The following is a 17192-nucleotide window of genomic DNA, read 5'->3' on the forward strand; positions in this document are numbered from 1 at the left end:
CCCTTGAAGCTCCTGCTCCCCCCCTACTGGTTCCCTCTTCTGCTGCTGAGTCTCTTCTATCCTCCTGGAGCCCTTCCACCACCTGTTCTTCCGATGGCAGTTTCCTGACAATACCCTTTACTAAAACTGAAATTCTGTGCTTGTGTAACCTAAGTTACTGGCCAATAAATGACTCAGTATTGTGACCCAAGTACTAAAAAAAGCACCTTCCTTAGTATCGAGCTTCTTGTACCCTATCTTGATGAAGTCTTGTTGGTCATGCCACCATGTGGGGCTGCCTGGTTGGTATTGATCCATGACAGAGCCTTTTTTGGGAAATGCTCTCCTTTGTGAGTGAGGTACATCTGTCTCCCTCATCGTTTACCTTCAAGAGAAATTTAAGAACATTCCTATTTACGCGGACATTTGCTGACTGAAAGACACTGTTCATAGAAGCCTTGATCACTGGTCAAAATGAAGTTTTTGAACTGTTTTTAGATTTAAAAAGTTTTAGCATTGTTCTGTATGCAATCCTGGGAGCATGTCAAAGTGCAAGTAGATAAATAGGTACCGCTCAGACGGGAAGGTAAACGGCGTTTCCGTGCGCTGCTCTGGTTTGCCAGAAGCGGCTTAGTCATGCTGGCCACATGACCCGGAAGCTGTATGCCGGCTCCCTTGGCCAATAAAGCGAGATGAGCGCCGCAACCCCAGAGTCGGCCACGACTGGACCTAATGGTCAGGAGTCCCTTTACGTATGGGAGGAAGGTTGGAATATAAATCAGATGATTAATAAATAATAGTTCTGAATTAATAAATTTTGGATCAGCATGAGGAAACCTACATGTTTATCGTAGGCGTAACATTAACAGTCTGCTTTTTATAAACTGGCTTTTTTAAAAAAGTTTTGCATATAGACAATTATACTGTAAACTAGAAGTGATCCACAGCTTCATGGGCAGTATTTTCCACACACGCATCAAACTTTCAACTTCTTCCTCCAGATTGAAGGGCCCTCTGGAGCAGCACCCCAAGACACCTGTAAGAAGTGTTTTCTGCTAGTACAAGTTTGGTGTCCCAGTCATTATGTCTATTTGAAGTAGATAGTACAATGTATCATTAAGATAAGCCGCCTGTCCTAGGTATACAGATGCAGTGCTGAAAAAAGGTGAATTTGTATAATCACCTGAGGTGCAGAATGGATGTTCCAGGGTTATTAGAAAGACTGCCTTTCATTCACGCTTTTACCTGTTCTCCCACATGCTCTTCTCACACTTAATTTCTTATATGCTTTCCACCCATCCCATTCCACAAAAGGAACTACAGATTGTAGCCAACTAAGCTATACGTGGAGCAGACCCATTGAAATAAATGGGCTTGACAAACTTAAGTTCATTCATTTTGGTGGGTTTATTATGAGTGTGACTTGGTCATATGCTACCCACTTTTTTATAGTTGCCTTTATAGGAAGCCGTAGGGTTGCTTTTTGAGCTACTGACTGCATGAGGTAGTTGTCGTTTCTTATTCCTTTGTCTATCAATAAATGCTTCAGTTTTGAAGTCACATTATCCTATCTAACTAATGTCTGCTTAAGTTCATATCTCAAAAAGGAGGTATCATAAGCATAATGTTTTCATAATGAAAAATAAATATTATAGTACTATGATAGAGATTGTAGGTTGGCTTCAAAAGTATGCACGTTTTCAGAATTAAACACAAACCATGAGTGTTTTTACATGGGTAGCTGCTGCTGCTTTTGAATTATATTTATGGTAGTTGCACCTTCATTGAGCTATAATGAATTTTCCTAATACTTCAAGAAAAATCTCTGTATTCTTCACTTTAATGTGAATTGTGTACTTGGGCAATGCTTTATAACTTTGAATTTCTTCTTCTTCTTCAGGTAATTAAAGCAGCTAAATGGAGTCCGAACAGTTGTTCCATAGAGGTTACTACCGAAATAGCTACAACAGCATAACTAGTGCAAGCAGTGATGAAGAACTTCTAGATGGAGCCGGTGTCATCATGGACTTCCAGACCTCTGAAGATGACAATTTGTTAGATGGTGATGCATGTATTGGTAAGTCAGTAAACCACTGGTATTTCTTTTTAACTCATTGTACTTACATGCTGGTAGATTGGGCTTTTAGGATCCTCATGGTGTGGCATTACGACATGTTTTTGGTGTTCTGAGCATAAAAACAAAAAAATCATGTCTCAGTTCAGTTGTCATAACCAAACTATAGTTTGGCATTTGAGGCCTTACCTTGGGCTCATTCACTGCAGTTCCCATCCTTGCTTCCTGTTGTACTGCAAACCATAGCTTGCCTCCAAACTCCAATTGGAAGCCATGGACAACGTTCATTGATGTCTGCCTGCTCGCACTGTAGAATTCTTTATGCAACCAGACTCCTGGTTTCTCTTCTTTCCCTCCATTCCTCTTTCCCTGCTCAGATCTGTTCAGGAGGGTCTGCCAGGGCATCTTTAGGGGTGGGAGCTGCAGTGAGGAGGAGAGGCCCCATTGCCCAAACTGATGCCTGCTTGTGCTGTGCTGAATCTTGCCCCAGGGTTTCAACTGGATTTGTGTGGTATAGTATCTATAGTTTGCCCAGTTCGGACACAGCAACAATAGGAAGAGCAGGATAAAATTTAACTGTAAGTAGCAAGGAGGTGGTGGAGGATGAATGGTGCAGGGATGAACAGTGCACATGAGCCAAAGGCACAACCCTAACAACAAAACAATGGTTTTGCAATACCTGAATTAGACTTTAATATTGTATAGTATCTTCTTGCAGAATGTTGTGAACTGTAAAATGACTTTCTTGTTAGATTAGTTGTAGCACTCCACATACTATTTTAAGACTTTCTGATATATTTCTTCGTTTGAAGAAATACTGGCGTTATGAACAGTACAGGCAGCCCCCCGTTTATGTGTGGGTTACGTTTTGAGGCACCTCATGCGTCGGTGAAATTGCATATAATTGAAACCCATGGAAAAAGCCTGCAAACACACCATTTCACCCTTTTCATGATGTTTCAGTGATGACTTTATGATGTTTCTGAGTTTGGTGCGATACATGGTCATGTACATATTGTAAATGGGGCTGCCTGTATTAGCTTTTCAAAGCTAACATGTTTTAATTTAATTTTTTTACAGTTTCGTTAAATGTGGTTGGCATAACTTAATGACTAACATTACTCCATGATTCAAGAAGCACAGATGCTTCTTGAGGCTATTTGGGAACAAAATCAGATGGGAACAATAACGGATGAATACTGAGACTTGCTGTGACTAAATTGGCTGTCCATAAATTGCAGGAAGAAAAGGTGCAAATCTGTTCTTTTTAAGCTTTAGTAAGAAAAGCTTTAAAGGGAAAGATACAATGTGTTAATTTGTTGAAGGACATTGTGTTTGTGCTAAATTGTTTTTATTCCTAGAAATATCAACAAGGAACATAATGGAACATTGGTCAGGGCTTGTCAAAGAACAATAGCTTTAGATGAATTAGTTTAAGCAAATAAGGCACAAACATTCATATAGTGAAGGAACTAGTTGCAGAAATCTGAGCCCTTAGTAAATACCTTTCCAAACTTGTGAAGGAGTATAATGCCCCTGAAGATTATGATCATCATATATGTGCCACACTTTTAAAATGTTATAGTTGACTTGAATCTCTGGAATAGAACTGTAACTATTAATAACAATGTTTGATACTCTTAACAGCTGCTTCACAACTGCACACACTGGCAATTTCAGTTGTAATTTAAGTCAGGGGTCAACAACCTACTTGGGCTTGTTGTGGGCACTGCACACACTGCATCACAACCTATTCTGTTGACTACAATGACATGTTTCTTTCAAGTCTTAATTTCAGTAGGAGGAGACCCTACAAGTACCAGGGAAAACTTCTCTGGGCAAATGTGTGCCAGCGGGCACTGCATTGGCAATCCCTGATTTAAGTAATAGACACTTGAAAGGGGATCTTTCCTGTGTTAAGTATATATTAGGTTGCAGTGCAGTAGCTTACGAAACTTTCCAGTAAGTATCAGGCCTCTCTTTCCTCCCCACTCCTAGAATGGACAGTCAAAAAGGCCACTATTTTGATGTACTAGTTTTCCTGATACTTAATATTATTTTTCACACTGTTCATTGGCTTACCTGTCCATCAAAATCACTCTTCATAAATGCTTTCCCTAACCCATCAGGGCTTCATCTAGCCTTGTCATATCCTTACTGTCCTTCCACCAATCTCTTCCCTGTATCGAGAGGAATAGAGCCAGCTAACTAGGAAGAGAAGCAGTACAGTGGTACCTTGGTTCTCAAACTTAATTAGTTTCGGAAGACTATTCCAAAACCAAAGTGTTCCAAAACCAAGGCACACTTTCCCATAGAAAGTAATGCAAAACAGATTAATCCGTTCCAGACTTTTAGAAACAACCACTAAAACAGCAATTTAATATGAATTTTACTATCCAGCAAGACCACTGATCCATAAAATGAAAGCAATAATCAATGTTCTATACTATAAAATAAATAAGACAGTATTGTAGATGATAAAAATTAAAATTATTTTTTTTCTTACTTGCATTGATAATATTGTTTGGATGGGGGGCTTTTATCCATTTCAGCAGTAACACAATCAATCAATCAATCAATCAATCATAAAACGAAAAACAAGCCACAGTCACAAAAATGAAAAAGCCACACAAACAAAAATACTAAAAATAGCAAAAACAAAAGCACCAAATATCACCTCAGAACACTGCAATCAGAAATGGAAGGCTTTAATTACGATGCGTCGGGGGGGGGGACAACTTAAATTAGCTGCTCAAGGATACAAACGGGATGAAAAAAGCCTTTATTATGATGGGGGGGGGCCTTAAAATTGCCTTGCAAGGGCAACATGGGATGAAAAAAGCCTTAATTACTATGCAGGGGACTCAAATGAGCTGCGCAACAGTGAAAATGGAAGCTCAGGAGCACGTTCGGCTTCCGAGGCAAAGTTCGAAAACCGGAACACCTACTTCCGGGTTTGCAGCATTCGGGTTCTGAGTTGTTTGGGAACTAAGCTGTTCAAAAACCGAGGTACCACTGTATTTCAGATCTCAGATCCCTTGCTTTTGTGGTGGAAATTTGATGCTGTGCCTGTGTGTACGTGTCTGCTGTTTGTCTTGCTCTTTCTTCTGGGATATCTCCTGTGCAAAGTGAGATATGCCAACTCTTTTATCCTATTTTGGGGGCATGCCAATAATATGGGAAGGGGTGCAGAGTTGATTTCCCTCATTTAGTACAAACATCCCTTTCTCCTCTGAGTTCCCTGCCATGTTTGGAAAGGGAATCATTATGCTGAGCATGGGTGCTTACCTGCGGCGAAGAGGTACTTGCTGCTAAGGAGACTTCTGGTTCCCCAATGGTCTCTTTATTTTTCAGCATTCTAGTTTTATATTGTTCAACCATAAACTGTTGCAATCATGCATAGATATGTGGTGTTGTTTTGAACTCAGAGAAATTAAAAACTTGTCTCAATGTGTAGGAGTACCATATATTGAATTAAGAAAACAAATGTGGCAGGGAATGCTCTTTTGTCAGTAGCAGAGCTACAGGAAGAACAGTGTCTTTTACATGAGATAATTAATAGAATCTCCTCCATTGTAGCACTTCATCTATGTAATTCCATGGAGATGCAACAGGTGGCCTATTTTTCCTGGCTTTTGGTGCTCTGTAAAATTTTCAGCCAAGTGTGTGTGGTTTTTTTAAAAAAAGTATTATTGGTCGTGTGATTTGTTTCCTCTTCTGCTGTTTGGTTTCCTCTGTGCTTATAAGTAGATCATAGTTGTACTTGTTAGATTGGTAGGTAATAAATGTATTTGTTGTTTTCATTGTGTTTTAATGTTCCATTGTGTAAAAACCACTTTGATATTTTTTTAAAAAATGAAGAGCAGTATGTAAATAAAATAAATATTTACTTATATTCAGGTTTATCCAGGAGGCAATGACTGGAGGTTAAAGCGTGGCTGAAGATTTCAGTGCTATGTTTTTGAAGTTGCCAATAACAGTTAACACATTTACATCCTTGGCTAATTTTGTGTTAATCCATGCTCCCCACAACAGCCATGTTACGTTATGCCCCACACCCCTGTAACCATGTTGTATTCTTCATAAAACGCTTTTCAAATTTTTCATGTTGATGACACAATTTTTAGACATGCGTCATTTTGTGACACAGTAATTCAGTTTTACTAGCAGACTGGAGGTTAAACCAACCCCTTTCCAGCCCCTAGAGGAGCGCAGGAAGCATTTGCGCGACACACCTACACACTAAAGTGTCACAACACACAGTTTGGAAAGCTCTGGCCTAACAAATCAAAATCCCATCTCCCAATGTCCTTGTTTCATCCATTCACTTGTCAGCAGCACTTGTCTAACTGACCCTGTGTGTGAAACAGGCAGATTTCAGAGAAAGCTAACTTGAAAATTTTAGCTTTCAACCTTGTATCTTGCAACCTAAAATTTGCTTTAGGACTGTACATACATACTTCCCCATGTGATTGGTGTCAACATACATCATGACCACTGATTCTTCCCCAACACTATCTACTGGACTATATATACAAAAAGTGGCATCCACAACTACAATAAGTGATATCATCTGCAACCAAATCATCATATGGCCTGCATGTTTTTTCAAAATATTTTTTTGAAGGTGAAAGTATACCAATTTGTAAAGGACTTGAGTGGCACTGTGGGTTAAACCATAGAGCCTAGGACTTGCCGATCAGAAGGTTGGCGGTTCGAATCCCATTGCTCAGTCCCTGCTCCTGCCAACCTAGCAGTTCGAAAGCACGTCAAAGTGCAAGTAGATAAATAGGTACCGCTCCGACGGGAAGGTAAACAGCGTTTCCATGTGCTGCTCTGGTTTGCCAGAAGCGGCTTAGTCATGCTGGCCACATGACCCGGAAGTTGTACGCCGGCTCCCTTGGCCAATAAAGCGAGATGAGCCTCGCAACTCCAGAGTCAGTTATGACTGGACCTAATGGTCAGGGGTCCCTTTACCTTTTATACCAATTTGTGGATGTCGGGGCAAGATTGTGCTTCAGAAGCTAGAACAGGACAAGTATTAGCATTTGCCCAGAGCAGATTAACACTTGTTTTGATGTTCACAAGTCAGAATGTGTTGGTATTTATTTCTGGACAAAAAATTAGCATCAAACCTCTATATCCAGAGAATCAAAATTTTCACTAAAATCAGTTACCATGTATTATATACAGCCTTTCTGATGAAGAGTAGACTTTAAACAGCATTCAAATTCATTCTTAAATCTCCAGGAATCCTTACATTATGTGTTTCAATATGATTGTTTTATTGTAGAACAGTGGCAGTTTGCTAACTCAGTGTATTGGGACGTCCACGAACCAAATGGCAATCTATGTTGAATGAGATACAAATGGGAAGATAATAGACAGCTTGGTTCTGCATATAGTTACTTTGAAGTAAATCTCATGGGCTTGAATTGGATTTCTAAGTGTGCCAACGATATCGGCTTTTAATAACATTTCTGTCGTTGAAGTGATTGTAATGATGCGAGAAAGGCTAAACTGCATTAAATCTGTCCCTGTAATTTGAGAGACTCTCCCCTCCCTCTTTTTTGGGTATGATAAAATGTTCCTGTTTCTAAGCCACTCGTATGATTTGTGCTCTTATTGCTGGTCATATTAGTTATGGATCTGTGTATTTTAAAAAAAAGACACTGAATTGAGTAAGATAAGTCTTCTCTCCCCCATCCCACTTTGTTCTTTTTTGAGGAATTAAATTTAAGTATTTGGTTTGTATATAAAAAAGCACAAGGGCAAACATGGCTGCCTTTTCAGTGCTGCTATTTTTACATTAGTGTTAGCTTGGGCAGCTGGGTTTAGTTTATATTCTCCTAAACCAGTTCATTCTGTTTTACTTCAAGTGTAGTCACCTTCAGAAATAGCAGGCTTTTTAGATTAAGTCTGCCGTTCCACCTTTAAGCACTCCTAGATTGTAGCCAGTAGCAACCAGGCTGCAATAATTTCCCTTTGATGACATCATCGATTGTGGAAGAACAGAGTTGCTGCAACAAGCCAGCACACAGTCCAAATCCTGATCGAATATGGCAGCTTCCCAGCCCGCTGCTGTTCTATAAGAAATGACTCGGTCGTTCTGATCTTAGAAGCCCTCTGTCTATTACACTCATGGAAGTATCTTCCGATCCTTATTTACCTTACGATGGGGGAGGAGACGGCATTCCACTGAGAGAGTTGCATAAAAGAGGTATATCAGATTCATGTTGTGATTCAGTTTCTTGTATGCCTTCTCGTGTGTGTGTGTGGCAGGTTGCTTTCAGATCTAGAGATGAGTTATTAATTGCTTATTAAATGCTGCGCTGATTTGTCAAGCCCCCCCAATATGTTTCATACTGGGGGAAAACAGGCAGTACTGGCCCTTTGGCAGCATTTTTTAAAAAATTGACGGATTAGTTCTGCTTTAGATCACATTGGCTGGTGACTCCATCTTCGCTATCTGGCATTCTTCTTAAAGAGCGCAAAACCCAACCTTTCTCTTTTATGTAAGTCGTGAAATAAGCTCTGTAGTAATGGCTGCTCATAGCTTGACTGACAAGAATTAATTAAGGAAGCTGTTTCTTCTCTTGAGAGAACTTAAAGGAGAATGCTGTTTGTACTAGGCTTTGAAGTTTCTGTGTGTGCTCCTATAGTTAACTCCTTCATGGCATTCTGCAAGCTTGGTGCAATGAATTTACTGCATGACTCAAAACAGCCATTTTAATCTAAAAATATAATAGCTGTATTTGTTACATTTCAATTCACAGGAAATTATATACCTTTAAGGGAAGAGTATCACAATTACAGGCTGTCCATTATTTTTTCATGCAGATGTGTACATGTTCAGAGAAATTGCAGGTGCTTTCAGGCGTTTTAGGGGTATAGCCTGTTTTCATGATGTTTTGGGGTATTGACTGTGCTGAATCAGTACACCCAACATAATGAAAATTATCCAGGAACTATGCTTTTCACCACCACTAGTCCAAATGGCAGACGTGCATTTTGTAGAATCAGTATGGGAGACACACACTAAAGGAGACATTTATAAGGAAGTATTGTGCAAAACGGAAGACAAGTTTGTGTTTCTGTTTTGTCATACTGCTTCCTCTCCCATTTATCAGTGAATCCTAGAACTGGATGTATGCAGGGGGCTGCTGTCTGAATGTAATTTAAATCAGAGTTTTGTTTTGTAATGAAGACACTAATTGTACTAAAGCATACAGTGTAAATACTGTTACAGCTAAGAATCTATTGTTAATTTTTAATATTGCTTATTACTTGAAAGTTGAGTTTGTCCTGAAGTTGTATTTATATATACTGAGCTAGATCATTTTCATTCGAGCCTTTCTAAGTACGTCGCAGAACTAAAAATAGAATGTTGTCAGTATGTTTTTTGTTTCAGATATTGGGTTTTGGGAGCTTGAGGTTAGGCTACTCACAAATGGCAGCTTTATCAGACCTGTCAGGAGTAAGCATAGACCAATGGTACCAAATAGTATGGGAAACAGCCTTATTAGGAAAACTAACCAATAAACTGAAACTGACATGAAATAAACTGAAACTGACATGGGGACAAATGGAAGAAGACGCCTTCACCCCGGTATGACTCCCTTTTATCACATACACAATCCAACAAGACAACGACAAAAATCCACCAACAGCATACGAATCAATATGGCTAATCTGATTCAAAAACACCCACCCACCCCACTCACGAATGAAAACAAAGCTCACCACAGCCAATCACAAACAAACAACCACACCCTAGGCCAACCCCAACCTCTCTCACCACCAAAGGAACACAGGTGAATAGTAAAGAGAACCCACACAAACGAAGCTGACACAAAACCCCACACATACATTAAGTAAATAGAAACATTGCCACCCGACTCCACCCCCACTCACCATGGCCCCCTCCACCTCTTTATCCCCTTTTCCTCCTAATGTAACACTAATGTCTCGATAAATGAAACTGATCTGTAGAAAATGTAACTTGAAAAAAGAGACATTGCACATACTTTTGTAAACCAAGAAATCTTTAATAAAAATACATTTTAAGAAATAGCTTTATCTCCATAAAGTACATTTTAATGCATTTGTGGCAGATTCGTCTTTGTGCACTAGATTTCATTACTGAAGCAAAGCAAGGGTTTGTCCAGTCAGCATTGTTGTAATTACTTCAACATGCGCCACTTTGTACATAATCCTCTCTAAGGTTTCTTCTTGAAATATCAGAAGCTAAGATGTCTGTCGCTTTGTACAATTAAGTCTTGGAGCTAGTCTTCAACTATGTTACTTCTGTGATAAATTAATCATATTGTGGTTGTGTGCCATAGAAGCTTGTTTGGGCTTGGGATAGGTTGCCAAATGTTGAATTGATGAGGTTTTTAAATAATTATTTCAATGAGTACTCTTGTACAATTTAATATATACACACTGACATGGGCCATTTTCAAAAAATGTTCTTTGAAACTAAGCTTATACTGTAGTCTTTGCTCACTTCATTGGGAATAAGTGCCATTGAACATAATGAGAGCACAGGAAGATAATTTGTCCATCTAGCTCATTATTATTTATACTGGCTGGTCCAAGATTTCAGACAAGATTCTATCCCAACCCTACCAGGAGATGCCAGGGATTGAACCTGGGACCTTCTGCATGCAAAGCAGATGCTGTACCACTTGGCTATGGCCCTTCCCCCAGTGAAACTTACTTCTGAGTAATATGCATAGAATGGGGCTTCGTGATTTTTTTTTGGCAAAGGGGTTTTGAGGTGTCCAAAGTGCTGATCTGGTGCATTCAACATGTATAAAGAGGACAGCTTTCAGATTGTTGAGGTGTATTAATTTTGCAGTGAGGCACAGAAGCAGCCTGCCTTAAGTGAGTAGAACATAAATCTGAAGTCAGAAATTCCATCTTATGATTCACTCAGTCAGGTGCTCTGTGTTTCTCTACTGAGCACATTTCTCTTATAGAAGGCTCTGATTGACACAACATGTATGCAACTTTACACAGGCTTTAAGGAAACTGATCTTCTTAGGGAGTGTAAACGTGGCAGGTGGCATTTTAGGGAGTGTTAGTAAGAAAGGAAGGCATTCAGGAAGCTCCAGTTCAAGTTTTTTTTTTTTAGTAATCTTAACTACATTCAGCAATTTTGTCACCAATTTGAAGTGAAAAATTCAATAAAGCTTTGTTTATTCCTTATGTATTTCTTAAAATTTATACATGGCTTGATTGTAAAAAAACTCAAAGCGGTTCACAAAAAAAGACAAAACAATAATATTGACAACAATAATTTAAGACTCTGGAAAACTTAAAATAATAATAGACTGAAAATGGATTAAAACTCTAATCAGCTTTCTATACATTTGGGTAGGCTTTTCAGAATAAGAATACTTTTATTCCTGGTTATACTGGTTATTCCATGTCTATTAAAAATAAGTCACTTCATTAGCTTTCCTGCAAAGGTTCAAATTTAAGCCTAACACAACTGGCAAAATTATACCTTTATTAAGCCACTTCTTAAATAGGTCGTTCATGTGAATGTCACATGGATATTAAAATAAGAAATGGGAAGTTATAAAAATGGCCCTTCAAAGCAAGTTATAATATATATATCTATTCAAATAAGTGTCTTTGGAAAAGAACCAGGAAATGTCTTGTATTTCAGCTTTAGCAGGTGTCATAATAAATTAAAAGCAGTGTCATAAAACTCATGTCTGTATAAAGTGCTTATGGGTGGAGAGAAATCCGGTTCCTCAGCTGGAAGGGTGGGAAGGCCTTTTCTTTGGATGCACCTGGATCTGTTACTGTATACCCGGGATTGCACTTATATCTGGAGATTAACATCTATGTTACACAAAATTCTTTTGTGCGCTTTAAATTGCTTCTTTTGTTGATCCCAATGATTCTTATAAGTCAAGGCCAGATTATGTTGGTTTTGCAATATATTTTCATCAGGCATGATTAGCCTTTACAAAGCTAATGGAGCTACCAGTTCTTGCAGGTTACAGTCTTGCATTAGTTGCTAGACATTCGTCGTATATTCCAAACATTATACCAATGACCTGTTGGTACATCCATACTAAGGAGCAAATGCTAATAGTTGAAGCTAACTGTCTCCCTGATGTGAAAGTATATTTAGTTGATGTTAAAGGATTTCTCTAATTAAAATGAACAAAGGACATTGTGGTACTTCAAGACTCTTAGTATTTGCAGCAATAGACTAAAGGGTATACCTGAATCTGTTTCTTCATTAAACTGTATAATGAATAGTGTTTAAAAGCCAAATTCAGTGAAATGCTGACTGCCCAAAGAATATGGGAAAGAATAATTATGGTTTGTAAGGAGCTGTATGCTCTTCTAATACTGTTCTTTGGTCTCTCTTGTACTGGCATGCTTAATCATAGGGAAGACTGTCCTTTGCTTTTTGGGCACACTAGCAGTGCCAGGGTTTTCTGCACCACCTTCTCTGAGTCTAAAATGATGGCTTGTACAAGTTTCATCTTAACAGTTGGTAGACATGAATGGCAATCTTCAGTTATTAAATATAAATGATGCATTGAATGCATGATCTCAGGTTCCTTTAGTTTGCCTTTGTACTGTTTTTCTCTTGCCACAGTACTATATGTCAGAATCCATTCTATCCTATTCTACTGACATTCTACAGTTACTTTAAAATCGAATTACATCCCCATTGCTTCTACAGTCCAAGAACAAAACAAAATCAGGGGGGGAATTCTTAAAGAAAACTGCTTATGCAGTTTGATTGCATAGAAGCATTGGGTTGTTCATAGGGTAAATGGAAATGTATCTTCTGCATTCTCAGTTATTTGGATTTATAAATGTTTTGGTAGTGTCATCTTATGCTAGAGGCTGAGATTATGTGCTGATTTGGTTATGTACGCAACACATGTTCTAGAAAAGCTGTTCCAAATGTGGTTGTGACCTAGTTGCTTTAAAACTGATCTAGATGGTTTTCTTTTTATTATTTTTTAATAATAGTTTTGAATGTATAAATAATAGCAACCTGCAAATCAAAAGGTTTAGGGCAGGCTATAACCAAAATGAAAATAAACACGAGCTACAGCTAGGAAGTGCCTTAACTAGCAGAATTTCTTAAAAATAAATCAGTGAATTACCCTGTATTAAAATATTAGGTTCTGTTAACCTTAAGATAATATTATAATATAATGGGAAGTTCTCTATTATACATGTGCTTCCATTCATACCCAAGGTGTACACTGCACTTCAACCTGTTCAGATAGCTGCATACAGCAGATTCAGTTGCATTTCACAGTATTATAGCAAAAATGTGCACAACATTTGGGTGAAATCCTATGTTTGTTTTATTTTTATTTAACTAAATTTATATAGTGCTTTATTATTATTTTTTTTAAAAAAATCTCCAAGTAGTTTACAAAACAGTAACTGCATAGCATCATATTTTTGAACATTGAAAGAAATAATTTTTTATGGTTTGACAGTTGCATGCTGTGTCATTGTGAGATGAGGTGGGTGGTGTCCACATTTTTTCCCACATTTCCAAATGTGTGAATTATCCCTCAAAGGATGGTAAATCCTTGTCTAGTCAGCACACCACACTACCATATTCCATAACAAAATGAATAGGTATCATAGCATCCATTACATGTTTCCCTCTGCTAACATTATAGTGCTGGTGAAATTTGGCTTCAAAATTTAAGCTGCCCATGCACTACATTATTTTGCCAGTACTTGCTACCATATGCTTTAGTGGGGCAGAATTATCTTAATAACTTTTGCCCTGACACTCATAACTCAACAAAGCAATGAAAGCATACTTTAATTCAGGCTTGTCAAGGAGGATGCACCTGTAGTTTTCACCAAAATTGAAAAGAAAGGTATGATATTTCTGTATTAAAACCAGAGTTTTCACCACGTTTAAACTTGCCGGCGCATTCATAGACTTCATCAGTTAGGTAAAAAATATTGTTAATAGCTCAATAAGCATTTTTTAAATAAGCTATAACATTTTCAGGCTTACAATAGTGGATTTTAATATAATGTTTTGCTACTCCAGTATCTAGTGTAGAGTGATATTCTAGTGATACTCCATTTATCTAGTGTAGACAACACTTATAATTCCACCATTAATTGGCCTTTGAGAATGAATGGATGAGTTTTTCCTTACAACTGGGTGCATGTCACATTTCAACATTGTTCAATCTTCCCCACTAGGCTGGTCTACTCTTTTGGGATCCCACCAGAAAATTTATCCATGTGCTGCAGCAACTCAGCTTTTTATTTAACTACGGTAACTCAGTCTGCTGATTGGTGCTGACTTCAGGCCCTGCCTTTGGCAGAGGTAGGCACATTAGAGAGATCCTGATGGGGACTTTTGTAGCATAGCTACCGTATTTTTCCTTCTATAACACGCAGATTTTTTCTCCTAAAAAGGAAGGAGAAATGTCTGTGCGTGTTATTGAGCGAATGTGTGGTCCCTGGAGCCAAATAGTGCAAGGGGAGGCAAAAAAAGCAGGCAAAAATCAAATCGCGCGTCTCTGAGAAGGGAAACTTGAAAAGAGGAAGCGGCTGCTTTCCGGCATTCTGCCTCAGGGTCTTACTGCCCACCCAGCTCTGTTTCCTTGCTGTGTTTGCTCAAACGGAACAAAGAGCAGGGAAAGCCCCTCCCCTCCAGGCAAGCAGAGGGGAAAGCTGAAAACATGCAGGAGGGAGAGAGAGAGAGAGCGCCAGCTGGCTGGCTTGGGTGGGTAGGTGAGGGAAAACTTTTGCCTTCCTTTCCTCCCTACCCCTCGCCTGCATTCTTAGCCAGCTGCTTCTCTGCACACCCCTCTCCTGCTCCTTGTCCCTTCTGTGTTTTTCCTTCCCTCCCCACTTAAAATGTGGTTAAAAAGCATGGATCCACATGGATCCTCAGGATCTTTGCATTGGGTCAGCCCAAATTCACCATCAGATCACATAGCATGTCCATGGCTACAGCCTGCCCCCCAAAAATCACGCACCCACTGTTGCCTGGGGCTGCAATGGTGCAAAAATGTGGTTAAAAAGCATGGATCCACATGGATCCTAAGGATCTTTGCATTGGGTCAGCCCAAATTCACCATCAGATCACATAGCATGTCCATGGCTACAGCCTGCCCCCCAAAAATCACGCACCCACTGTTGCCTGGGGCTGCAATGGTGCAAAAACGTGGTTAAAAAGCATGGATCTACATGGATCCTCAGGATCTTTGCATTGGGTCAGCCCAAATTCACCATCAGATCACATAACATGTCCATGGCTACAGCCTGCCCCCCAAAAACCACACACCCACTGTTGCCTGGGGCTGCAATGGTGCAAAAACGTGGTTAAAAAGCATGGATCTACATGGATCCTCAGGATCTTTGCATTGGGTCACCCCAAATTCACCATCAGATCACATGTCTATGGCCACAGCATGAAGCACAAAAATGATACATCCACCGTTTCATTCAGAATGTTTTTTCCCTTGTTTTCCTCCTCTAAAAACGATGTGCGTGTTATGGTCAGGTGCGTGTTATAGAGCGAAAAATACGGTAATTCCAACAGACTTGCTGTCACTGCCCATCAGCTGATCAGCATTGACAGTGGGTTTGCCAAGGAATATTTGAGTACAAAAATTAAGGCTCCTGATTGTTCGTCAGCAGCTGGGCTTCTACCTGCCCTAACTAGAAAGACTATAACACTGGCAATTACTTGGGAGTTTATTTAACTTTTAGGGCACCACTTGAAGTATGAAACCTTGCATGTGCTTTGCCATTGCTTATGAAGGCGAGCCTCCTGGCCATTTCACTTCTCTTTCTCCTTGCTGTGAGGATGAGATTGGAAGCTTCCGCTTCCATTGTTTATTTCACCCAAAATATAAGCTGAGTTTATTCTTAGCAATGGCCTGTTGAAACAAGGTAGGTTTATAAACCATTGTTTTAAGTTGGCTTGTTTGAAACAACCATATTAATATTGCCCACATCTTGCTCAGTTTGGACAAAACAACAACAAGCTGTGGTTGGTCAAAAACAGAAATAACCCAGTGTTCTGAAGGTGTTGAACTATATCTCTTCACTCCTGTTTTAAAAAGTGTCACTTGAAACTTGTTAGTTAATATACTTGCAGCGTGACCTACTTTCATAGTGTAGTCATGACCCAAGGACATTTTCACAACATTCCTCGAGCTATACTGATTTGCTAATAGCATAGTGGTGAATGGAAGGCAGTTATTAGTGTGGGATATTTTTGGGGGGAGAGGGGTGGACCTGGAGAATATGCAGGGAAACAGGAGGAAATATTATAACCTTTTTTCAATCCCCCTGATATCTTTTTTGAGTATAGTAAAAATAATCTGCTTATAAGTTTGTACATAGAATTGAGGGGGTTTGTGGAATCTGTTTGACCACATGCTAACCCACTTGCCTTCAGGTTTTAAAACAACTGCAAACGTGAGCAATATTTTTAAATGGACATTTTCCTAATTATTCGTATTTCTTGAACTTACAGTTGTGCTGCAAATATGGATGCCACTTGTGCTAAAATTCTGAAACGTAAGGGGGAAAGAGAAATTGTATTTCAGAAATTTATTATTTTGAATCCAGACTTGTGCATTTTAGTAGCTGCAATTTGGTATTGTTGCAGCTCTTAGTCATCCCATTTGGCTGGAAAGCAGCAATCAGGATTTACCTGTTAAATAGGAATACTTCCTCCATATGATATTTGGATTAATTACTCAATATTCCACCGAAGAAGAGACTTGTCTCAGAGTAAGAACATTAGATCAGAGTAACTGAGATGCGTGGCAGGAAAAGATTGGTGCCTGTGCCATAGCTGGGCCATATTTAATGCAGTACTGTTGAGACACTGCAACAGATGTCTAAATCTGTTTATAGATCTCATTTGTTCAAAGAAAACACTGCTTGTTACAGGGTTACAATTCTGCCATTTGCAGCCTGATCATAATGATTAGTGTTTTTAGTCTACATGAATATGTTTTTCTGAAAATTTGTACACCCATTCTGTTTATTTAAAACATATATTTGAGGTGTTTACAGCCATTTCTTTTGACCTTGTGATATCATTTACAGATTGGTTACAGCTGTCAGTCAGGGTTGAGGTGAACTC

The 17192-nt window shown here is 39.0% G+C and overlaps 1 protein-coding gene across 9 annotated transcripts in view; it reads left to right on the forward strand.

Annotated features, from left to right (window-relative positions):
* Positions 1-17192, forward strand: part of CLCN3 (chloride voltage-gated channel 3) — a 43978-nt gene that overhangs the window by 3396 nt on the left and 23390 nt on the right. For 5 of the 9 annotated variants that reach the window (XM_079991381.1, XM_079991386.1, XM_079991383.1 and 2 more), the window contains exon 2: positions 1880-2056. In XM_079991381.1, coding sequence (XP_079847507.1) covers positions 1897-2056 — 160 coding nt within the window. In that variant the 5' untranslated portion in view covers positions 1880-1896. Of the gene's footprint in view, positions 1-1879; positions 2057-8066; positions 8274-8342; positions 8569-17192 lie in introns of those variants that run through there. The other 4 variants (XM_079991384.1, XM_079991389.1, XM_079991385.1 and 1 more) reach the window with 3 other exon arrangements.

Source organism: Podarcis cretensis (genome assembly GCF_951804945.1).
Source record: "Podarcis cretensis genome assembly, chromosome: 9".
NCBI classification, from domain to species: Eukaryota; Metazoa; Chordata; class Lepidosauria; order Squamata; family Lacertidae; genus Podarcis; species Podarcis cretensis.